Below are 25629 nucleotides of genomic sequence, written 5' to 3' on the forward strand. Positions count from 1 at the left end.
GATTAATAACACTAAAGTAATTTAGAGCTTAGAAGGATGATCTGCTGCTTGATAATGAGCAAGTACGATTGTTGATCAGTACAACGTTATATTTTACAAGTTGTCGTCCATGGCCACGGTAAATGAAGGAGGTAGATCATCCTATAATTGGCAGAGTAGACCGTCGTCCGACACATTGACTACCCATCGGAGACCAACTTGTTATCAACCGAATTGGTAAACAGATAAAACTCCAGTGATGGTCTGTGATAGTAATTTCGGATCGTCAGTATCCCCTTAGAGAGAGAGAGAGAGAGAGAGAGAGAGAGAGAGAGAGAGAGAGAGAGAGAGAGAGAATAGTCATCATTTTAGAATCCTCGAGCTAAAGGAAATTCAGCAGGCTTCAGGGACCAGAATTAGCAAGTGAATTTATTTTATGTATATATATAAATTTATTTCATATATTTCACCACCATCTTTAAGTACCACGGAGAAAAAAAAAGTGATAAACTTGTGTATGAGAGGTGGTCAGTGGATGATGAATCATCCCCCTTTAACTAGTTTGCAGTTACCAAAAAGACGCCAGGGAAGGAAGTAACCAAACATATTTCTGTGGACCTTGCATTCCAGTCATTGCTTTCAGATTTAACCTAAGTAAGAAGACGTGCAATTTGCTCGTAGATCATGGCAAAAGACTGCACAATTACCTGTAGATCCTTCTTACGGTCCTGACTGACAGAGATGTGCATCTGGGATGAAAAGCAGTTAGCCTACCCGGCGAGGTTCACCCCGAGTGAGAGCCTCTGCTCCCGGGTTGCAGAGCGTTTGACGGATAGAATTTTCATTGGAGGGTTTCAGGGGATAATAAAGGAGAACGGCTGGGATTGGGGAACCGGGGGAGGTTGGGGAGGACCGGTGGATGAGAGGGAAGGGGGGGTGGGATGATGGAGGGGCGGCCAAGCAGGTGGTAGTGGCCCTTAACATCGGAATGTGTACCTTAGCGCCATTCATTTTGCAACACTGGGTTCAGTTACCCCTGGTTTGTCTGGGGCGTCCCATCTTTTTGCCCTTCTCCTCCCTCCTCCCCCTCCGCTCCCCGATGTCACTCTCCTTACCCTTTATTGCACTTCCATATGAACTGTTCTCTCTCTCTCTCTCTCTCTCTCTCTCTCTCTCTCTCTCTCTCTCTCTCTCTCTCTCTCTCGTCATTATGTTTACTATCCAAGAGTGTCAGTGATTTTTTTCTTGTATACTGTGTTGGTTTTCGGCAGCCGTTGCTTTTTGATATTTGTTTTTATAAAGTTATTGCAGGTTCCAGGGAAGACAAAAGGATGAAGCAGCCTTTTTTGCCATCCATGGGTATCCAGTGTTGTATTCATCCAGTGTTGAGTTGAACTGAATATAGAATTTAGGCCAAAGGTCATTCAGTGCTGAAATGGAAATTAACAGTAAAAGGTTTGAAAGGAGTAACAGGAGGAAACATTCGCTGTTGCACTATAAGTCAAGTGTTAGGAGAGGGTGGAAAGTAAGATGAAGGAAGAGAATATGAAAGGAGGTACAGTAACAGGGGATTCATCCAGTGTGTCCCCGTTTCAGTTGTTCCGATAGATATAATTTGGTGCAAAAGTAATATTTCATGAAAGAATGATTGTGTTCGTATCAAGATGCTATTTTTTCTTAAGTTTGTTAGTAGACGGAAACGAGATGAAAAACTGAGTAATGTTTCAGTAATACACATTTTTATTTCTTAATATATGTTTGTCTCACTGGTTTTGGCCAGTTCCATACTTCATTCACATCCGATCACTTTTTACGGCCAGTTTCTTGTTCAAGTACTTCGTGATGCTAATAAATAGAATTCATCACGAACGGCACGAGACCTAGAAAGGATGACTTACTTATTTTAATAATAATATTTGTAAAAAATATGTCAAAACCCTGTTCTTTGAATTATATAAAATTACATTGGGGTGAGGGGTTGCGCAGCAAGCGCGCGCGCGCGCGCACACACACACACACACACACACACACACACACACACACACACACACACACACACACGAATGCACAACAAAAGTGTAATTCCATATTATACAGGGAACAATAAGTATATGTACATACATGTGTCCTTTGCAAGTATATGTGTATTTGTATGTGTAATAACTTCCTGTAGCCTCTCTCTCTCTCTCTCTCCTCTCTCTCTCCTCTCTCTCTCTCTCTCTCTCTCTCTCTCTCTATATATATATATATATATAGTATATATATATATCTATATATATTTATTATATATATATATATCATTTTCTGTGGTTCAGTGGAAACTGACTTGAGGCACTGGGATACAAAAGTATTGTCTTCTCATTGCTTTCGTCGTAGCTGGGCTGCAGGAGAGAAGACAGGACCTGAAATATCGGGTTTGGTCATCTGGGGACTTTCCCTGACAGTTGAAAAGATGAGAACGAGTGGAAAGGAAGTAAGGAAGGAGGGCTCATTCACAACATTCAGGGAGTCGTAATTACTACTGCTACTAATAATAATAGTAAAAATATTTCTAATAATAATGATAATAATATTAATAATACTAAAAATTATATTTTTTCTCTCAGTCATCCAATTCGACTGGGTGGTTTTTATAGGTAGTGTGGGGCTTCAGGTTGCATCCTGCCTCCTTAGGACTCCATCACTCTTCTCATTATGTGTGCTGTTTCTAGTAGTACACTCATCTGCATTAGTCCTGGCGCATCTAGTTATTCCAAGTTCCTTTTCAGGGATCTCAGGAGCATGCCTTGTGTTCGTATGATTATGGATACAACTTCCACTGGCGTATCCCATATCTTTCTTATTTCTATTTTCAGGTCTTTATATTTTTCAGTTTTTTCTCCTTCTTCCTCATCTACTCTTGTGTCCCATGGTATTGCAACATCAATGAGTGATACTTTGTTCTTGATTTTGTCAATCAACGTCAAGTATCACTCTATCTGTTCTGATACCATAGTCCCAGAGGATCTTTGCCTTATCGTTTTCTATCACTCCCTCAGGTTGGTGTTCGTACCACTTATTACTGCAAGCTAGCTGGTGTATCTTGCACAGGCTCGTGTGGAGGGCTTTTGCTACTGAATCATGCCTCTTTTTGTACTGGTTCTGTGCAAGTGCTGGGCATGCGCTTGGTATGTGGTTTATGGTCTTGTTTTTTCACTTTGCACTTCCTGCATATGGGTGAGATGTTGTTAGCATTCCTTCTGTTTCCATCTTGAGCTCTCCCCTTTGTAGCCATTGCCATATTTCATCGCTGGGCAGTTCTTTAGTCTGTCTCATGTACTGTCCGTGCATTGTTGCTGTACCATTACTCCGTTCTGTTTGTCATTCTCCTGTCTCTGTATATTTCTGTGTCTTCGTCTACTTTTACCAGTCCTTCCCATGCACCCCTTAGCCAGTCGGCTTCGCTTGTTTTCAGATATTGCCCCAGTGCTCTGCTCTCTCCATTTTTCCTTTCGTGTGATGTATAGTCTGTACGTATTTGCTCCTGGGTGTAGTGCTTTGTGTATTGTCATGTGTTTCGTAGTTTTCTGGTCTATGCTGCGGAGTTCAGCCTTCGGTTACTCCACTACTGCGCTGTATCTGATACTGGTACTGCCCATGTGTTTATGGCTTTCATCATATTTCCGGCGTTGAGTCTGCATATATTCTTTCCTGGTCGTGTCCTTCATTTTTTGGTGTTTAATATCCTCTCCTTCTATTATGCCTATATGTTTGATGCTATTCCCATGTGGTAGTTTTATCCCTTCAGTCCTTGTCACTTTGTCTGTATGTTGACCAAGGCACATTTTTATATTCCAAACTCCACCTTAATGTCCCCAGATACAATCGTTACAGTCTGGATTAGGATATCTATTCCCTTGATACTCCTACCATTTAGCTTGATGTCGTCCATGAACATCAGATGGTTAATTTTGTTGTCTCCTTTCTTGAGTTGGTACTCAGCAAACGTCCTCTGCAGTACTTTTGTCATGGGAATCGTGACTACTACGAAGAGTGGTGGGAACAGTGAGTCCCCTTGAAAGATCCCTCTCCTGATGTTAACCTCTGCTATACCCTTATCCCAGAGCTTTAAGTACTGTATTCCAGTTGCGCATTATATTTTTTAGGAAGCTAATGCTGTTTTCCTCTGTATTATATATTTTCAGGCTTTCTATTAGCTACGTGTGTTGTACGATTGTCATTATTGTTATTATTATTTTTACTATTATAAAAGTGAATACTATATGTGCTAAGGTCATGCCGTACACCTTAATGTCACAATTTTTTTTTATTTGGGTGAAGTTAATAAAGTGCTAAGCGCTTTAAATATGGCCATTTCAAATTACTAGTTTCTTTGGCCTTATAGTCTGTTCATGGAAGATTGTTTAAATTGTATGGCATTTTGGTAGATGCGACTGAGAAGAAGAAGAAGAAGAAGAAGAAGAAGAAGAACAAGAACAAGAACAAGAACAAGAAGACTTTAATTGCGTTAGTAACATTTTTTGCCGGGCGCAGATACTTCGCTCTTTACGATGTTGGAGAGGATATTGAAAGAAAGTTCTATAAATGACAAGCAAAATATTTCTTTGCCTAAGGTGCTGATGGTCCTCACCAGCCGATGTTTAATGTTTTCGACTTATGTCACCAAAGGCAGATTTGTTTCCGTATCGGTGTTTCTTTTAGAAAAGACGAAAGTGAGGTTCAACGTGAATTTCCAGGCACAAATGGCAACTGCAAATGATAAACAAATGAGAAAAATGAGTCGGTAGGAAAATTGGGTCTGTAAGAATGCCAACAGAAGTACTTAGACTCGAGTATGTTAAAAAAATGGCGCCCTCAGTATTAAAAAATGAAAGTACGTTGTGTGGGGTGAAACAATCTCCATACCCTAAGTACAGTGATACAAATGTTGCTTACAATATGAACAGGGTGATGATAATACTCCGTGCTATAACTATGATAAGAAAGATAATGTACTCTTATTATAATCAAAAGTACATATTTTGAATAAAAAAAAAATAGCTTTATACGTTGATGTAAAACCTAGCACTCGTGCACACTGAATAGAGTCGTATGTATGCGAAGAGCAGGAAAAAAAAGGAAGGGTGCGTGGAAGGGGGTCGGGGTGGGTGGGAGGAGAGGGGGTGTGTATGGGGTGAGAACAAGCAAGAAAGAGAAGTTTCGTGGTGACAGTGTTTGTTGTTTGGTGCCTCTTCCTTCCTCCCCTTTCCAGCGGTGACTTCGAAGGACACTTACGTAATCGAATTAGTTCCTTGCCCTCTTGCTTCCTCGTTTTCTCCATCTTATTCGTACTGTGGTGTGAGATCGCGTTTCTTTCTACAATTATGCTTATTGCAGTACCTACAAATCCTGCTTGGGACGTACCCAAACCGGATCGAATAAATGTTGGTTCCATCAAACCCTCATCTGCTTCCAGGCGAGCATGTAGTTGAAGATTCAAGCAGTTTTCAAATTATTTTTTCTTCTAGAATTAAGATTATTTTTTAGACTTGCGTCAGTTACGCTTTATAAGATTTTCCGTGAGGCGAGGTTGCTGCATTCCTGTTGAGTGGGGATTACATTTTGTTACTGTCGTTGTCAAGAAGGCTCGAAGAAATAGATATGTTCAGCTTTCCAGATAATCTCTTCAGAGTCAATTTCACGGATGATTAGTAAAATGTTTTAGATAGAACATTTTTTAGACTTATTGTTTTTAATAATTGTTTATTGTTATATACAGGGTTCTTGCAGAACAAATGATGTTGCAGACACGATTATGTTTACAGATGAACTGTGGCTAGTATTTTGTAAAACAATTTTATACTAAGTCATTGGAATCGTAGTAGACACAGAAGAATGAGAGACTGAATACTTTTAGTGTGAATGAGATAAAAAAAAAATCGTAAAAAGAGTTTAGAAGTTGGGATGCTCGATTCCATTTGCGTAGTGAGTCGTTGACGCGATTCTTCGTTGTGAGTGACATGTTTTATTTTAGTCATTGTCCGTTGTTTCTTTTCGAGTTTATGTAAAGGACTGAAGTTCATTCAAAATGTAAATACCCTTCCTGTGTTTTTCAGGTCTAATTCAAAGGTCCTTTTAAGTCATTTCGAGTATCGTTCGGTGCTTCGACCAAGGGCTTCGATGATCCCCATCCTTTTCACTGGCTGCGGAAGCTTCATTTTCAAATAAATGACCTTTTTATGACTTGTTTGTGAGGAACACACGGGAATACATAATAGCATTAAATTGATAATGATATTAATCATGTAGGATACGGACATCACTTCGAACATGGAAACGTCGTCAAAAAAGTTGGATGGACATGACAGTGTGAACACTACGAGCGAAAACAGACTGATACGAAGGGCGGTCGGGGGATGCACGAACCGCGGACACGTCCATCCGTGCAAACGCTGAGTCATTGCGCGGGAAGCCGCCGCTGTGTTATCGAAATCTGCGAATGGTCCGTACGCACGCAAAGAACAAGGAGAAGAAGAAGATGAAAAGAGAAGGAATGAAAAGTCGTCATTTCCAGATTGCTTGATTGATGTTCCTGATGGAGGATAATAACCAGAAATCTGCCGTGGCATTGATTGCTGTCTTCCGGTACATTTTATTCTGCTCGCTTTCAGGACTTCTTTCTAGCGAAACCTGCAACAATGTAGACCAAGAAGCATTCTTCGAATGACCCGGATAATGTCTCGTTTCTGTACTTTGAGACTGATCGCGCAAACAACCAGCGACCGGCTTAATGCCGTTGATAGATAACTCGTGGCGTTGACTTGAATGGTGAGGGAAAGCGAACGATGATAGTAGTCACAAAAACAAAACCTATTTTCCTTCCCTGCAGGGTTATTTTACGACAAATTGAGATGACATGACTTTGTTCTGCTGAAGACTGTCGTTAAGAATCCTTTTTATAGATACTACATTTGTTTAACATATAAGTTGCGGGCCAAGATTTGAAGATTAGTTATCAACACATGCAAAGACAGGGGTAACTGTAAGCCTATTTCTCTTTTCTTCATTATTAGATTCACCGTATTTTTTCTTTTTTGTCTCATCTATGTCAGATTGCGCTCGATCTTTCATTTTTCTTGTTACGTAAAGTTAACATTAGCAGTTATAGTTGTTAGGTTGGCTTAGTATGGGAAATCATAATGCAGCAAGTGAAACAATACTGGTGATCATTGCTCAGTCCTGTGGCGCCCTTCTGTCTCCTGTCATTGTGCCTCTGTACCTACCCGGCGTTCTTGGCTCAAGTCTGTCATCCGACACGAATCGCCATTCACTAAATATTGAGGTTTTCTCCACGTGCAACTCCTATTTGGTGTGGGAAGGACTGGGGACAATCAGACGTTGACTCTGTGAAGCGTCATTTTCTCCGGTATTCATAGTACTGCCATTGTTGATTGCAGACGATTATTTTCTCGGGAACCTTTTTTTCGATCTTGCCCCATCGCTTCAAGTCAGTGCGGTTGAGGTTAAGCTTTGGTAGTCTACGTTTGTTGTGACCTTAGTGTTATATGGCTTTTGTAGACAAAGACAAACTAAACGACCGTTTGTCTCCGTATACAGTAATACACGCACGCACGCGTGGTCTTCCTTTCTATTTTACGCAGAGCTTTCCTTATTCTTACTGGAAATCTTCAAGTGAGAACCCATATGAACAGAGTGAGCAAGCTATAAACCCAAAAGTGCTCCAAAGGGAAATCAGACTGCAAAGAGAGTCAAGTTAAAGGTAAAAGGTGATCAGTAATTAAATGTGAGCGAATAGAAAATCAATCGGATACACCTGAATTTAGAAGACCACAGCAGAAAGCAGGAATGAATTTACTTCTCGCTCAAACATGAGGTCAGAAGACTCTGACAACTACGCAAGGCAAACTATTCTACTTTTCAGTTTTAGCTGAAATAAAACTCCTAATAAACTAAGCTGCCTTATACTCGATACAGGAAACGACAAATATATTGCAGCAGCAGTCTGCTAGATATAAGTAGCCAAAACGTAGCTCCATGTGCTACGTACTTTTGCCATTGTAACAAATAAGAAGTGACATTCTCTTCCTTGTGGATGAAGATTTGTGATGTATCTTGATTATGGAAAAGGTCCTCTCCTGTAAATGAGAAAATTTTCTCACTAGTGATGTATTGGCATCCGTAAATCTGTCAAAGAATTATGCCAGTTGACATACGTGATGCTACTTGAATTTAAGCTGTCATAGGCACAGGCCATTGATTTTAAGTATTAAGTCTACTCTATAGCTGTTTAAAACGTTGCATTTGGGATGAAGATATCACTATCCTTGTATCCTTGCCATTAGCAAGACAGCTTCAAATGGTTTCAATTGAACTCATTTGCGTAAATAAAGCCCCCAGAAGAAGAGTGAGGGCTTTAAACGACGCCCAGAATTGCTTGGCACGTCAAAATTTCCATTAACGCGCCACACGCTACGGGCGTAGCGTTTGAAACTTAGCAAGATGGCTTTATTACATCAATTGGCTGAAACTTCCTTTGAGACGACTTGATGCGGCGCATTTTTTGCCATTGATGAAGCACCAGCGCTGCTTGAGCGCAGTTGCCTCAGGGAAAAGGCAGCGCTGAGTTTCATGCGTCGGGCGATTTGAACGGATGCCGTCTTCATTTCGCTCGGCGGTATTGTTGCCGAAATTTGCTATTAGCAAACTGAAAGTGGTCATTCACACACACACACACACACACACACACACACACACACACACACACACACATATATATATATATATATATATATATATATATATATATATATATATATATATATATATATGACATTGACGTTCCTTGACAATGTCTTAGTAAAGACGAAAGCGCTTAGATTTTTTACTATCATTTTCCTGTGGTATTCGCTTATTTAATGAAGTCACGTGCATCTACTGTGATTTTTAAGAGCATAGATATATATATATATATATATATATATATATATATATATATATATATATATATATATCACACAGAGACCCATTTTGTCCCAATGTGAAGTAGCTGAATTATATTTGGCTAGCGTCTCCTATAAAGAATAATGGTATTTATAAGGCACAGTTATTAGGCCATGCATATTAGTTGTTGTCAGTGAAATAACGGTCTTGTTACAAGATGGAAAGCACTGGGTATTCTATTCAGCTGCATTTTTCAAGCACTGCTATGCACAATTAGTATGTAGTAATCAGTAATTTGGAGAAAATCGTCGCATGTGCACCCAAAAAAACTACCTTCTGAACAAGATGACAGAGAAATGAGTAAAGAAGTCAGAATTTAAGAAGATTGACTGGTTCCTGTGAGTTATTGTTTATGAAGGAACTCCTCTCAGTGGTGATTCAAGGCTTACGGTACTGTGTAGGAAGCTTTTGTCGTAATGGCAGTAAAATAAGGTGTGCTTGTTGATAATCATCGTATCTTATGCTCATGAGAGTGTTCATGTGTGTACCTAGAATCATCCACACAAAAGTTGAATGATTAATTTCATGTTTTGTGGCATCGTGACATTGTAAGACACTCAGAACAAAGTGAACAGAATCATTATTGTACAAGACGTTGGAGAATTTATAACATTGACTGGATGTTGTTTTTTTTAGGACGGTAGACAGCTGTGAATGACTGAACGTTGTAGGGTACTTGGAGCGAGGAATGTTCTTTGGCTTCAGCATATTTCCAAAAGCCTTGTTTTGTATCCTGTGGAAGGAGACCCTTCCCCAAAAAGGAAAATGACTGCATAAATCCTTAATCCCAATAGTATGAGAATTTATGAAAGATGAACTGGATTCTCGTGTCATGAATCGTGCACTGAGCCGTTGGCGGAGGCCATTTCTCGTATGCAGCTCAAGAACGCAGTTGCATGTTGTAGGTCTGTTATTTTAACGGTGATGATCGGAATTTTGTGTAAATCTTATGCATTGCCCGGGGCCTCTCGCTTCTTGGAATAAACTTTCTCGAAAGACCAAGGAGCTGAAGGAGGTCTTGAAGACAAAAGCGGGAGGGAGGGAGGGAGGGAAGAGGTTGGTTATGGAGGGTCGTGGCCTGTTGCTGATGATAGCGGTGGAAAGCAAAAAGAAAAAGGAGACATGGTAGAAGACTGAATGCCTGGGACAACGCCGCCTTTTGCTGTTGTGAGAGGGAGGAAAAGCATTTATCAGCGATTCATTTCTTAAAACATTGTTTGGGATAATATTATTGATTGTAGAATGGAACGCTTGTGGTTACTTTTTTTTTATTTGCCTATTTTGTTTAAGTAGTTCCTGTCTGTTAATAACATGATTGAAATGATGTTAGTGTCGTTAGTATGTTATCGCATAATTGCAATTTTATAGGGACATTAAAGTAGATTGTTATTGTAACTTTTCTTCTCCCTTCCTAATTCCAAGTTTATCTGCTTCTTTGGATTTGTCTGTCTGTACTAAGGTTGACAAAAAAAAAAAAAAAAATTAAGGCTAACATCTCATCCCTAAGTGCTTTTTAAAAGCGGAAGAGCAGTACTTTCTGGAGTCACTTCCTCTACTGGAAACTTGGATATTTTAGATTTTTATATATATAATATATAATATATATTTATGTATCTATATATATTATATATATATAGATATACATATAATATACAATACTACATACATACACATTTATGACAGTTTTATTCTGATAAATCATATCGTATCCTAAAATTCCTGCATCTGTAAGTGAACGTGACATCCTTCAGACCTTTTCTTAGGCTTTCCTACCCCCCAACAACGACAACAAGAACGTAGTAGCTTGTAGGCATACTCCAAAAGTAAGCGAAAATTAAGCTACAAATGTCGTTTAATATCCAATTCGCGCTACTTCGAGAATATTACTGAAGGGGAATCATAAGTGATAAATGATTTGGTACCCAAGAGACTGGAACACCTGACAGTACCCATCAACGACTTCCAGTTATTCCAAGATCATATGGCTATCTTGATGGCTGAATGGTCTAGAACATCGACTGGACATCGTTAGTGGGTATTGTCGGGTGTTCGAGTCACTTAGGTACCAAATTATTTATCACTTATAATTCCTTTTCTGTGATATTCCCTAAGTAGCGCGAATTGGATAATTAAACAACATTTGTAGCAAATGCTTATATACTATACATATATATTTGCATGCATGACCTGATATTGGGTCGCTTATGGCCGCAGTGTGGACATGTTGAATAACCTCAGTGGTGTGTTTGATCTCCTTCACACGATACGGTCCCATATAGGCCAGTTCGAGCTTGTGATTCAGCAGCAGTTGCTTTCTCCTCAGATAGATTCTATCCTGCCCGAAGATCAGGAAATGGGAGGTGTCCCTAATTGAACTGTTATAAGCACTGTTAATAGCCAGTTCAGTTGTCTACAGCAGAGACAGCCATGAACTAGGTATCTTAAGATATTGATCACTTCATAGTTATGGGATTCAACTAGCCCATTTGTTGACGGCCGATAAGCAGCTATAGTGACATGCCTTATTTGCATTAGAGCTGTAAACTCATGGATCACCTCATTGACGAATTCATGTCTATTGTCACTGACATGTGTATTGTCACTGACCAAGATCCTAGGACACCTGAACCGACACTAGGTAACATAACGCCTTAGCCACTTCACCTACCTGCTGTCTTATTTTCCATTGCACATGTGTGTTAAACATGTGAACACATCCACAAGCACATACATATATTTAGGTTGTCCTTGCACAGAAGGTATTGGTCACACCACATCCATATGTACTCTATCCCACTTAACAGGTATCGCAGGCCACAATAGGGCCTTAAGTATATCTATGACTTTTCATCATATTACACACATGACAAATCCAGTTAGGTCCTTACGCATTATAACCCAAAAGTACTCTCAGGCTCTTCTAAGGGATCTCTCTATACCTACTTGCCCAGCATAAATTGGATGTCACTGGGCCTTTTCTCATACGAACACAATAAGAACACATCTTTTTGCAAATGCACAAAACTCGGGAACTCCCTGCTCTCACCTCTCACACAGGCCTTGATTTGGTTAATCTAGGATTCAGAACTGGGACTCAACCAACTCTTGCACACTCCAGCCACAAAAGTCAACCACAATTTCATTCCTCTGGCATTTATTTTGGAATCCCCCAGACGGATTTCCACCTGCATTCAACCAGCTGTCATCTCGGCCACTCCCACTCTGAACCTTTGAGTGCCCTTGTGATTCCAGTTTTCTATGCATGGTGCTTACATTTGATCAACTGTCCTTGTTTTGATTTGTCATAATGTTGCTGACAATAGCGTGTGTCATCAATGTTATAAAATTCCTTTTGTCTTTGTCTTTGTTACCCCTTTGACGTTTCTGGAGAGGACGGGGCTGACCAGGAACGCAGTTATGGTGGTAGGAAGAGCCCTTACCAACATCCGTCTGCAGAATTCCTCTCTGTGTGTCCTTGAAACTCAAATGACACATTCGGCGATACTCTCCCCCCATTCGAAATTCTGCACTATAGCTGGCCCACACTTCAGATAAGGGCATTTTTGAACGACCCCAATCCACCTCTTTGCAATCCCATGACCTTAGCAACTTAGCCGTGGGCCCTCTTCACGGTGGTCTGCACAATTCTCTCTGCAAAGGTTCAACCTCTAGTAGCACTTTCAACATTTGATGAAGGCTTTGATCGACAGGAAGTTCTTGTTAGGCCTCAAATGATTGAAGTTGGGGATTAACCATAATCGAACGGGAAGTTTCTTCACTACACTGGCCAGCGCCAGAAGTTGCATTACAATCTCTGACGGAGAACCAAACATTTCATTCCTGCTGCTACTGTGTCCGGGCGATGTAGACCCATTAATTACACTACTGATGTTTGTGATTCCAGATGGTCAACTACTGTCCGTTTCACTTATGGTCATTGGGTCTCTGCCCTTCGGCTGCTTCCACTCCATGAATTACCTTCGTAACTCTTTTTCTTATTGTTTGTCTACTTCGATATCTTCCCCAATTTCTGCCAGACTAACTTCTACCACCCTAGTGTCTCACTTTTCTTCTTCGCTCTCATGTGAGTATTAACTCTTGCTCTACGTGTTATACGTCATTGTCTCAGATTATGAGCACTCAACGGTTTATTATGGGTAGGCACAAACGCAATGACCCACAGATGGCTAAAAATTTAATTTGCCCATTTTAAAAGATACCCCACACCTGACACCAAAATTATGACCGAATCTTGGGCCACGTGGGATGCTAACCTTACTGTGGGACATGCAGGAATTAAACACTGGTCTAAATTAACATGGTAGCTATAATCTAGAGAAACTTACACTGGGCCCATTATCAATATATTTCTAATATTAAGAGCAAAACCGACAGTAAAGGCTATCGAATGGAGGGAGTGGCAAGACCTAGGCCCGCAGCACGTTTCTCTCCCCCGTACCAGGGGTCGGGCAGACTCTCGCGGCAAAAAAGCCAAAAACCCCACAGCGGCGCTGGGCATTCTCACCTCTCACCTCCCACGTTATCCCCATAATTTAAGGTCATTGACTTGATCGTTTCTACTAGGCCTAAGGAACCAATCAGGGTTCCGATGTACCACTGCTTGCCTGGGGCTTGTAAGGGCAGGTTATTTCCTTAGGAACCATAGAATACAATGCCCCTTTGTTCTCCCTCTCCGATTTGTTCACGTGATTTAAGGACTTCAGGGACCATTGCTAACCCACTTCTGAATGTGTTACCACACACACACCCACATATATATATTATTATATTATATATATATATATATATATATATATACATATATATATAGATATACATACATATATCATATATATATATTGAATCACGGTGATGTGATGAAAAATGCATATATAATGCATTTTTCATCACGTCACCGTGATTCATATACATGCATTAAGCTATAAATGTCCTTTAATATCCAATTCACTCTACCTCGGAATTAATATATTTTCACATATGTTAACCGTGGATTCGAACCAGCGCATAGAGGAGAAATCAGGGATCAAGTGTACTGGTTCGAATCCATGAGAGGACGAAATTATTGTCAACTAAGAAATTCCCCTTCGGTTAACATATATGAAAATATGTCGAATCCGACGTAGAGCGAAATGGATATGAAATGACATGTGTAGTTTAAAGGTGTTTGGGGTTGGGAAGAGAAGGACTCTTGAATGTAGCCTCCCCTTACTTACTTACTTACTTATCAAATGCACGCAGTGATTATTGGGAAATTATCGTAACTGCAGCCAAATTATTTTGTATCTGTGTAAACTATGTAATATGTAACCTTATGATTGTGTGGAGTTTTATTTCTCTCGTACATAAAACATTATGCATTGAAATTTAATGGAATTTCTAGTGGATTATTGGATTGGTAATATTCTAGATGATACCGCTCTTAATGCAGTTATTTTGGTGCATTTGGTAATGAACATTGCATCGTAAACAAATGCCTAAATTAAATCAAATTCCTGCTTGAGATCACCTCCTTTACTAAGTGAGGACAGGCATTATCCTGCTCTCGGGGTCTGTAGGAATAGTCCAGATAAATCTAGAATAATGAGGTGTGGACTAGAGCAGTCCCACGGATCCCCTTCCACTCCTATTTTGAGCTCCTGTGGCATCTACCTGGAAAGCCGAGGGGCTTGACCGCTCCTCGCTGCCTTTTATTAACTTTTTTCCCCTATTTTAGGAAAAGTAGGCATTATGGGACAGTTTTTCATGAAACTGATATACGTACTTTGGATAGCATATTTGATCAAAATCTTGATACTAATTTGGATGTTAATGTCTTACTGAATTATGTATGTTATCTGTGATGTTTCAGAGTGACTGTGTGTTGATAGTATTTAGTGAACAGCCAGTATTCATGGATTTTTCCTACTATTTGTTTCTGTTATATATATCTATATATATATATATAATATATATATATACATACATATACATATCATATACAATACATATACCTATACTATACATATACATATCACATACATACATACATACATACATACATACATACACTAGGCCACAAACATCATTCAGTATCAAATTCACTATACTTGGGAAATAACCTACACGCCAGGGGAATTATAAATGAATAAGTGCCTCGTCCACTCCAGAATGTGAACCGATTACTGCTGTAGAAGTAACCATAGACAGTGACTTAAACCACTAAGCCATCGAGAATTATTCCCAAGGTAGAGGAAACTGGATGTTAAACGATATTTGTGGCTAATTAATATTCGTGAATATAAAAGATTTCACGCGTGCATATGACATGCGCCGCCCACACCCACAACACCCACAACCATCACACACCTACACACACACACACACACACACACACACACATATATATATATATATTATATATATATATATATATATATATATATATATATATATATAATATATATATATTGTGAGTTTTTTGTTTGTGTGAATGTACGTACGTATCTGCATAGTATAATCTGCAGTATTTCTATTGCAATTACTTAAGCGTTGTTCTTGTGTCATTTCTTTCCAGGCATATCTGGGTCGTGGGGGAGTGATGGTTATGGGCGGTCGGTGTTGGCAGCTCGGGGGTCGAGTGTGGTGTTGCCATGCCGTGTGGGCGGAGGGGGGACGCCCACACGGATGTTCGCCACTGGTGGCGGGGGGAGTGGCAGCAGCAGCAGCAGCAGCGGCGGCGGCAGCGCCCACACCCAGGCCCCACGGACGCCCTCGCCCTACGAATGGATCAACGTCGATTGGAGACTCAATAACGTCTCGGTGGATGATCGGCGGAGGTATTACGTCACCCCCGACGGGCATCTCAACATCACTAAGGTAAGTAAGGCCTCCGGGAAGGAAGGAAGGAAGGAAGAAGACACTGTTGATTGATTGATTGATGTCAGGTTTTAGCACCGCTGGATATTGTTCATTTCAACAAAGAACGGGAAAAGACAGTGGGAGAAGAACCAGAGAATAGAGGAGGACTTTTCTTTACTAAATAACATTTATGGTTTTCTTTGGTTATTCGACACTTTCAAGGAATGGCAAAGGAGCCCTCAAATCCTATGTGGGTAGCATTCGCTTTAGGGAGTAAGTAGAATGACCTTATAAAACATTGGCTTAAATATGCTTACAGTCCTGTTGTTAATCATGATCGTGAGTAAGTTAGAATCACTTTGAATTCCGTGAAGGTAGCTCGTTTGGGGGTTCAAGGTCATATTTCTGGTGAAATGTAAAGTCTTTTGATTTAATGTCAACTTAGCAGGAATACTAACGATGTTGGTCTTGCAATTGTTTTTCCAAAACCTATGTACGCCTTCTTTCCTAGAAATTCAGTTTCAGTTTGATTAGCTAACTCTCTCAGTGTGGGTCCCTTTGCTCAGTTTTAATCCTTTGGGCCGGCTTGAGTCCTGACTCAGCCTCCCCCGTATAAAGAAAGGATGTCTCTTTGGCTTGACAGAACATTGCACTAGGACTGGCTGGCATCCCGTCTCTACCTAATGACTGCATCTTCAGGCCTCTTTGTCAATTGAAGCAGATGAACAAGATTCTTCTTCATGGATTTCCGCTCTCTCTCTCTCTCTCTCTCTCTCTCTCTCTCTCTCTCTCTCTCTCTCTCTCTCTCTCTCTCTCTCTCTCTCTCTCTGTTGCTGTGGTGATATATTCATTCATGTTTGTTTACGGCATAACGAGCGCAGTTAAGAATAGTAACCTCTTATATCACCATGGAATAATGGAATATTGTAGCTTTATATGATTGATATTCTTACAGGTGATGTTTTTAGTGTAAAGTGTGGGTAAACTTGTAGTAGTATTCAAACTACGTGCTGTTTTTCTAACAAATTTATCAAAGTTATATATTTTGGTTACCTTGAACTAGGCTAACATGGAATGCCCTTATACTCTTCGTCATTTTGAATTACTTTCATTGTGTCCAAGTTTTTTTCGGTTTCTAACTTACTTTTGGTTTAGGGTTCGTGTGTTTGTTGTAAAAAAAAACCGTGGTTATTTTTATTATTATTTTTTTAAAATTCATAATTTGAAGAAATGTTTTCAGTTTGGGCAAGCATGCTTGTTATCTTTTTTATCCTCTCCGATGAATTACCATCAAGTGGACCAATGTGGGGGACATCACACTTTTCAGCACGCGTGTGCAGTTGTGTGGGAGCGTGCATATGTGTAATATTGGGATGCTTGCAGTGTACTACGTAGAGAGATTTGAATAAGATTCGCGAATGTGAGCCCTCCAGGCGCCATCGTATGATGTTTTAGTGTATATTTGAATTCAGTCTATGGCCTTTGACCCTATTGTCAACCTGAAGTTTTCGGTCTAATCTTCTTTCCCGGAATCGGGGTTGATATAATCGACTTCCAGCTAGAATATATCATTCTATATACCTTGGAATTCCTGATCCTTGAACCGAACTTGCAGCTACGATCCTCCTTCCATAAGTTCAGCTTCCGCGATCCACCTTCCATAAATCCGCCCTGCAGCGAGGATTCACCAGTCATGAATATGACATACGTACTTTGCATCAAATTTCACGACTTTACTCTAGCAGTGACTATCCCGAAGCTCTACTTGCAGTTAGGATTTGTTACCCATTCACTGAATTTGCAGCTACAGTCAGTCAACCTTCTATACCCGTGTGCCAGATCAGAAGGTGCCATCTTTATAATCAGTGACCACCTTACATCTGTCTGTTCAGCGGCTGCGAGTGCGACTTCCAACAAAAACATCGTGACTTTGCAGTTGGGGGTTAACATCGTGAACTTGACTTTCAACCAGAACGACATCCGGGGCTGTGACTTCCAGCTATGGCTCGCCATTCAAGAAGTATGAACTCGGCCACTATTCCAGTATGAATTCACCATCCATGGAATCGACTCTCAGCACGGAATTCAATTCGACCATTAACTCTTGATTCGGAAGTTGTTCTCTCTCTACTGCGTTCGTCCATTACCTCAAATCTGAAGTGACAGTTTGCTCCCCTTACTTTTATTCTTACCTAAAAGTTATTTCGAAACCGTCACCTCCTCATCGGTCATCCGTAACCATCACTCTCTGCGAGACCTTCCTTCGTCCCATAACTCTTCAGTTCGATGCGCGTCCAGTTTATATTTTGGCTAAATGAAGAGAGAGAGAGAGAGAGGAGAGAGAGAGAGAGAGAGAGAGAGAGAGAGAGAGAGAGAGAGAAATTCTTGCGATGGTACCGCTCGCAGTAAGTAAGGCGAGAAAGGAGGATGGGGGTGGGGTGCCTCGTGATAGTTGGGCACTGCGCAACAGTTTATGATTTAGTCGATACAGGATTTGGCTGAAGTTTTGGAGGAGGCGAGGAAGGGAAACTTTGAGGTCCTGGGGCAGTAAGCCCAAAGGCTGTCGACACCATGTGGCAACAACAGCGACACTTACAATCATTGATGATGCCATCGCACACCTTGAACATGCCCACCTGTGCTGAGAAGTTCATTTGCTCAGTTTGTATTCTTCAAGAATGTTCCTTGACGAGCGAGGACAAAGTCATATATGTACCATACATTCCGGGAGCTCATGTGGTCATATTTTGTACCGCAAAACGTGTGCGTATTGGGTCTCTTAGAACATTTCCGGAAACGTTTGTCAATTAAATGGTGGTCCTTTCTACTGAAATTTGTTGATGTCATTACCTTTTATGAATATTGTTTGAAATGACGTGTGTTTATTATAGACTTGAAGTTGTTATTATTGTTGATATGCCGATAACTTCCAGAGTGTTTCAATTCATTTCTTGTATTATATGACGGCCGAAAAATTTATGCGATGGTACTACCAGTACCCAAAAACACCAAATGTTGGTTGTCTTTTTTCATTCATTAAATTTCCTCTCTTACAAGGTGTTTTTTTTCACTTGCATTCAGGAAAGTCTATTCTAAAGTTTTTAAAGGTACTTGTCGCCAATTGTTCGACGACAGTTTTCACCGGTTGCGCCAAATGTTGACGGCGTTTAACCTACCTTAGGGGTCAGCTTCCAGTCCATGCACAAGGACAGTGGAATAAGGTACATTCGAGTTTTACCTTTTTATTATAAAAATAGATTCTTAACTCATGGCTACATACTCAATAACAAGTGATTGGGAGCAATAAAGAACCATTGCATTTTTACCGCCAACTGAAACACGTGGAACTTTGAATTGACGCTAAGGCAGATTCAAGTCGAGAAAATATTGTGCACTTATTTTTTCGCGACAGTACTGGTGGTTTATATGTTCCTAAATGATTTTGAAGTAGGTGCGATGAAATTGTCAGTTTTCGCACAATTGTCCTCCATCGGGATACTTGGTCAAAACCGGAAACGCAGCAAGTGTGATTCCTCAGCTTTTGGTGGCATTGTGCTTGACGAGGCGGTTTTCGGATGGGTTCCCTTGAGCTACATTGCGATTTTTTTTTTAAGAATCAAATATAACGTAGTATTTTTATTGCTATTGTTTTCTCCACCAATGTTAGTCCGTGCCAGGACACATGCCATTTTGTTGTAATGCCATACCATGTTTCCACATTCAAGATGAATTTAATTTCAGCAATTTTTGTCTGGAAAAGGTCAAACTAAATTTTGAAAATAAGACAAATTAGAGAATAAAGCTTCATGATGAATATGAGGAGTCAGGTGGCAGGATAGAGTCAGAAATAATACTGTAAGGAAGAAAATAACGGAAGTTCTTTATGTGGATGAGATGATGGCAAAGGGGAGATGATGATGACGTTGGCGCAGTCCATGGGAGAATATTATTCACAGTACGTGATGAGAGTCTGCTGGGCATCACAGGAGTTGGGGGATTTGGACCTCCTTTCACGAGAACCGAGACTGGAGGCAGAGGAGAGGAATCTTGGAAGATGAAACCCTGCCAAGATGTGAGTGGCAGAATTTCATAGAGGTCCTTTGCCTCTCACGACGTGTCAGGCGGTGATGATGATGTAATGGTGACCCACTCTCTGAGTGTGGTGTAGGAGGTCACTTTGAACAGTTACGCAGTGCACGTAGCACGTGTTTTTCCTTGGTCGACTGAAAAATCCCATGCTTCCCGTGCGTGACGAATAACATTTACTATATACCTCTTGGTTTCAAGTCACGCGGGTTTTTAGAATATGTAGGCCTTAGACTTGAACGATGTTGTTCTTGAAACCGTGTACAGGTGGTTGGCGAGCTTTTCTTCCACGCTAACTGAAGTAACCGTTTGGAGATCTGTGTATCGCTTGTGACGAGAACACACAACTCTTGATCTACAGTTGGCCCCTTGAATGCAACTTTGGAGTCATTTCAAAAATGCAATGGTAGCTTTACATGGTCTGGTAGATTACGTATAAAGTGTTTTGTATATATTCGATTTCATCAGCTAATGTGAAATCTTTTGTATATCCTCTTTATGAGGCGCTGTCAGTCATTACCCAGTCAAATCTCCAGAACTGTGTGCTCAGTTGCCGATAACGTACTTTTTATTTATTTATTTATTTTTTAGCCACTAGGTTGAGATGTAAAAGGTCTCTTACTCAAAGATCAGCATCCATGGTCTTGATGTTATTAAAATCAGCAAAATACGGAAAGTGTGAAGTTTATTGTTTAAAGAATGTTGTGTTTTGAGGGCCATAGTTACGTTTCTAAGACTATTGCAATTAGTGGATGTAAACAAAATCATGGTGCCGGCCGTTGTTCATTTATGGTCAATTTCATACAAAGTCCATATATACTGCAGTCCAGTATACTCTCACAGTTTTGTATTTCGTGCACAGAGTCATAAATTTTTCCCTCCAAAATCACTTTAGAATATCTTTCAATAAATGAATGATGCAGCATCAAAGTAGCTTTCGATAAATGTATGAGAAACATAAAATTATCTTTCAATAAATGTATGCTGCAACTCGCTCAAAGTGCTTTCCCCACAAAATATTCTTGTAAGATTTTTTTTTTTTTTTTTTTTTTTTTTTTGGGGGGGGGGGGGGGTGGTTTCGTCTTATGCGAGTGTACGCCTTGTACGCCAGCAGATACGGTCATCCTGTCTTGATTAAGTAGGGTGTGTTGGTACCCTAGCATTCTATGAGTGGCCACAACGAAACAAATACAACATAATGCACTTGCGGGTTCCAAACCCTTGGAGATAAATCGGTTTTATTTGTCCAGTGTGCCGTAGCCAATAAAGCCAACATTCATTTCTCCCTCGAGGCCTATGTTTCGCGAGGAAGAATAGGAAATGAAAGACAATTATACAGTGCTGTACGAGATACTATAGATTTCATGTACACACACTATTATATAAATAAATAAAAGCGAAAGCCAAGAAGGAAAGTGAAACGAAGGAGTACTGCGAGGCCTTTCGACTCAACGTCCTTTACTTAGCAGACGCCTAAGTAAGGGACATTGAGTAGAAAGGCCTCGCAGTATTCCTTGGTTGCACTTTCCTTTGTGGCTCTTGGCTTTATTTATACATCCACATTCCAAATTTTCGTGATTCATTTTTACACACACACACACACACACACACACACACACACACACACACACATATATATATATATCCAATACCACAACCATCCCTTTGTATATAAACAAGAAACGATCACAGGAAAGGTGAAAGGAAGGATCGCAGACACTGAGCTTTCGTCTGTATTCCAGGATCTGATCACAGTAACCAGGTCTTGGAATACAGACGAAACATACTGTCAACGATCTTTCATTTCACCTTGAGGGCATTTCTTTATATATATATATATATATATATATATATATATATAATATATTCTATCGCCTTCCTAATATATATATATATATTTGGAAGGATAGAATATATATATATATATATAATATATATATATATATATATATATATATATATATATATATTCGATATTTTTAACGAGGGATTGGATTTCCTGACCACAGAGTAGTACAACACCTTTACATTTATTCTATCCTTCCTAATATATATATATATATATATATATATATATATATATATATATATATATATATATATATATATATATATATATATATATATATATATATATATATTTTAGGAAGGATAGAATAAATGTAAAGGTGTTGTACTACTCTGTGGTCAGGAAATCCAATCCCTCGTTAAAAATACAAGCTGGTTAGTACATGAGCATTTGTGTCTGGGCAGTGGCGAAGTTGATCTTGCGGTATTATGTTCAAGCTAGGGGTACCAATTGACCTAATGAATTATGCTTTTAGCTCAAGTATTATCTATTTTTCCATGAAAGTACTGATGGAACAAACGGATTAATGCCTTGATCATTATTCGGCTTGTAAAAAAAAGAAAAAGACAAGAAAGAAGGTCATGTGGAGCCAAACACCGAGCGCTGTTGAGGTTCTCTCCGTGAAGCGTAAGGAATTCAAACAGCAAATGCAGGGGAAGATATAGGCTACGTATATCCATCGCGTGGTGGTAGATGGAATGACAGCATTTGAACTTATGCAGCCAAGAAATGCTTGTCCCTACGGAGATGTGAAAATTGGAGAGAGCATCAAGAGCAATGATTTAGATCTTAGCTGGATAGAATGGAAACCTAAGAAACGCCATTCGGTTACAGAAGCAATGTTTCTTACGGTAATGCACTCCGGTTTGAACTTGACAAGATTGAATACTTGAAATAATGTAAGACATCATTTTCTCCTTCAACAGCGTTTTCTCCTTCAAAATGATTTTAATATGAAATAGCTAGACGTCAGATTACAAGGTGAAGTATTCATGAGAAGCCTGATATATTGTCAGTGCACTGGCAAAAAACTATAGTAAATTAATAAGCAGACTAGTTGGAATGCAAGAAAAGAAGTACAAAAGTTGTTGGGTTGAAATTCCTTGTTGTAAGTTTATTTAGATAGGTGGGGGATAGGAAAAGCAACGTTTGAGGAGATTCCAAGAGAGATATTATGTGCTGTGGTGTTTGTGAGATACCACGAGTGAGGAAAAATGACTAAGTTATGGATTGGAGTAATAATTGCTCTTATATGGCACAATTGTAAAGATAATGTAGGTGACTGTTAGAATGATAGGGCTATATTTTGACTCAGTTTGCCTGGGAAGGTGTAAGGTACGATTTTGATTTAAAAGATAAGACAATTGATGTAAGGATTCAGGGGGAGAACATTTTGGGTTACGTCAAAGAAGGAAGACTGTTTGTGGATCAAGTTTCTGGTTAAAAAAAAAAAAAAAAAAAATTTTAAACTTTGGAAAGAGTTTTCTTGATGCAAATCAAGTGTGTGTTAGGATATATAGACAGGAGAGTGTTTGGTTTTGTGTAAAGTGGGTGTGAGACAGAGGTGTCATGTTTTTTGGACTGTTCAGTGTTTGGATGGGCGTAGTGAAGGGAGAAGTCAGAAAAAGAAGAGTACATGAAATTGCGAAGTTGTGGATAAGAGTCAGTCATGAATTCATTGTAGGTCCAGTCAAGAGTTGAGGGTCAGACGACAGAATAATCGCTCGTGTCGCCATGGAAGAAGACAAGAGAAGTGCTTCACCTATTTAGAACCTTTATTATTGCCAGGGAGAAATATGAGTATTACGGAGAAACTGCGTTGAAGCTTTTTTTTTTATTATTAAGGAAGTAACGTAAGACACTGAAACACACATTCTTTCCTAGACCCGCTGGAAACAACCTGAACACAAAGGATGTGGAAAGAAGTGAGGCTGTAATAAACAAGAACAGAAATGGGTCACACAGAATAATAATGACAAACATTTCACGTATAGTATATGTAGAATCTATCGGTCACTTTTTTACCAATTGTAATAGCTACAAGAGGGCATTATGGGTATTACAATTTCAGGTATATGTCCCTGCGTTTGTATGATTGGACACACATGGATAGATGTGTTTTGTTCCATTGCGAAATGACGGACGAATGGCGAATGCCGCTTGACACCTTCGAACTATTGCGTTCACCGTTGGCGGAGTTTCACGAATCTATGGGAAATGTTTATTATACAGAGACAGAGTAGCATCTGGAGTGTTCCCAACTGAGAGAGAGAGACCTTACCTTACCTTACAGACCTTACATCTTGTTCGGGTTGCCCCAGGTCCCTCAGTGTGAGGCACCTCTAATGTCTACCAGAGAGTTGCTAGTACATCTTCCGGTATATTTTGCATCTTCCAATCTTGGATGGTCTGGGATGCAGTTTAGATATTTGTCGAGCTTATTCTTAAACACATCTACGCTCACTCCTGATATATTCCTCAGATGAGCTGGCAACGCATTGAATAGACGCTGCATTATCGATGCTGGTGCGTAGTGGATTAATGTCCTGTGTGCTTTCCTTATTTTTCCTGGTATAGTTTTGGGCACTATTAATCTACCTCTGCTTGCTCTTTCTGATATTTTTAGTTCCATGATATTTTCTGCTATTCCTTCTATCTGTTTCCATGCCTGAATTATCATGTAGCGTTCTCTTCTCCTTTCTAGACTATATAATTTTAAGAATTGTAGTCTTTCCCAGTAGTCTAGGTCCTTAACTTCTTCTATTCTAGCTGTAAAGGACCTTTGTACACTCTCTATTTGTGCAATATCCTTTTGATAGTGTGGGTACCATATCATATTGCAATATTCAAGTGGACTACGAACATATGTTTTATAAAGCATAATCATGTGTTCAGCTTTTCTTGTTTTGAAGTGCCGTAACAACATTCCCATTTTTGCTTTACATTTTGCCAACAGAGTTGCTATTTGATCATTGCATAACATGTTCCTATTCATCATCACACCAAGGTCTTTAACTGCTTCCTTATTTGTGATGGTCTCATTATTAGGTCCCTTATATGCATATAGCTTTCTTTCTCTGTCTCCATAATTTATTGATTCAAATTTATCAGAGTTAAATACCATCCTATTTACCTCTGCCCAATCATATACTTTGTTAAGGTCTCTTTGTAGAGCGTTCCTATCTTCATCACAAGTAATTTCTCTACTTATTCTTGTGTCATCTGCGAAACTACTCACTACCGAATCCTTAACATTATTGTCTATGTCTTCAATCATAATAACAAACAGTATTGCAGCTAACACCGTACCTTGCGGCACACCGGATATTACCTTGGCTTCATCCGATTTCTCGTCGTTTGTAATAACTATCTGTTTTCTGTTGTGTAAAAATTCTTTTAACCATCTTCCTACTTTATCCACGATATTGTGTTTTCTAATTTTCTTCGCCAATATATTATGGTCTACTTTATCAAAAGCTTTTGCAAAGTCTAAATAAACCACATCTGTTTCATTTCCGCTTTTCATATTTTTGAATATGTTTTCACGGTGGACTAACAGTTGGGTTTGTGTACTTTTTCCGGGTACGAAACCATGTTGTCCTTTATTAAACAAATTATTTTTTATTAAATGTTTCATAATATTTTTCTTCATTACCCTTTCATACACTTTCATAATATGTGATGTTAGACTCACAGGCCTATAATTACTTGCCTCTAGTCTTGATCCACTTTTGAAAGTAGGGGTAATATATGCTAATTTGTGCTCATCATATATCTTGCCTGTATCTACACTTTGTCTTAATAATATTGCAAGTGGCTTTGCGATAGAATGAACTACTTTCTTTAACAAAATAGCA

The 25629-nt window shown here is 39.5% G+C and overlaps 1 protein-coding gene across 5 annotated transcripts in view; it reads left to right on the top strand.

Moving 5' to 3' along the window:
* The window catches only part of LOC135210925 (protogenin B-like), a 677376-nt gene that overhangs the window by 290216 nt on the left and 361531 nt on the right, over positions 1-25629 (top strand). For all 5 annotated transcript variants that reach the window (XM_064243892.1, XM_064243894.1, XM_064243893.1 and 2 more), the window contains one exon: positions 15554-15855. In XM_064243892.1, coding sequence (XP_064099962.1) covers positions 15554-15855 — 302 coding nt within the window. The remainder of the gene's footprint in view (positions 1-15553; positions 15856-25629) is intronic.

Source organism: Macrobrachium nipponense, chromosome 4, assembly GCF_015104395.2.
Source record: "Macrobrachium nipponense isolate FS-2020 chromosome 4, ASM1510439v2, whole genome shotgun sequence".
NCBI classification, from domain to species: Eukaryota; Metazoa; Arthropoda; class Malacostraca; order Decapoda; family Palaemonidae; genus Macrobrachium; species Macrobrachium nipponense.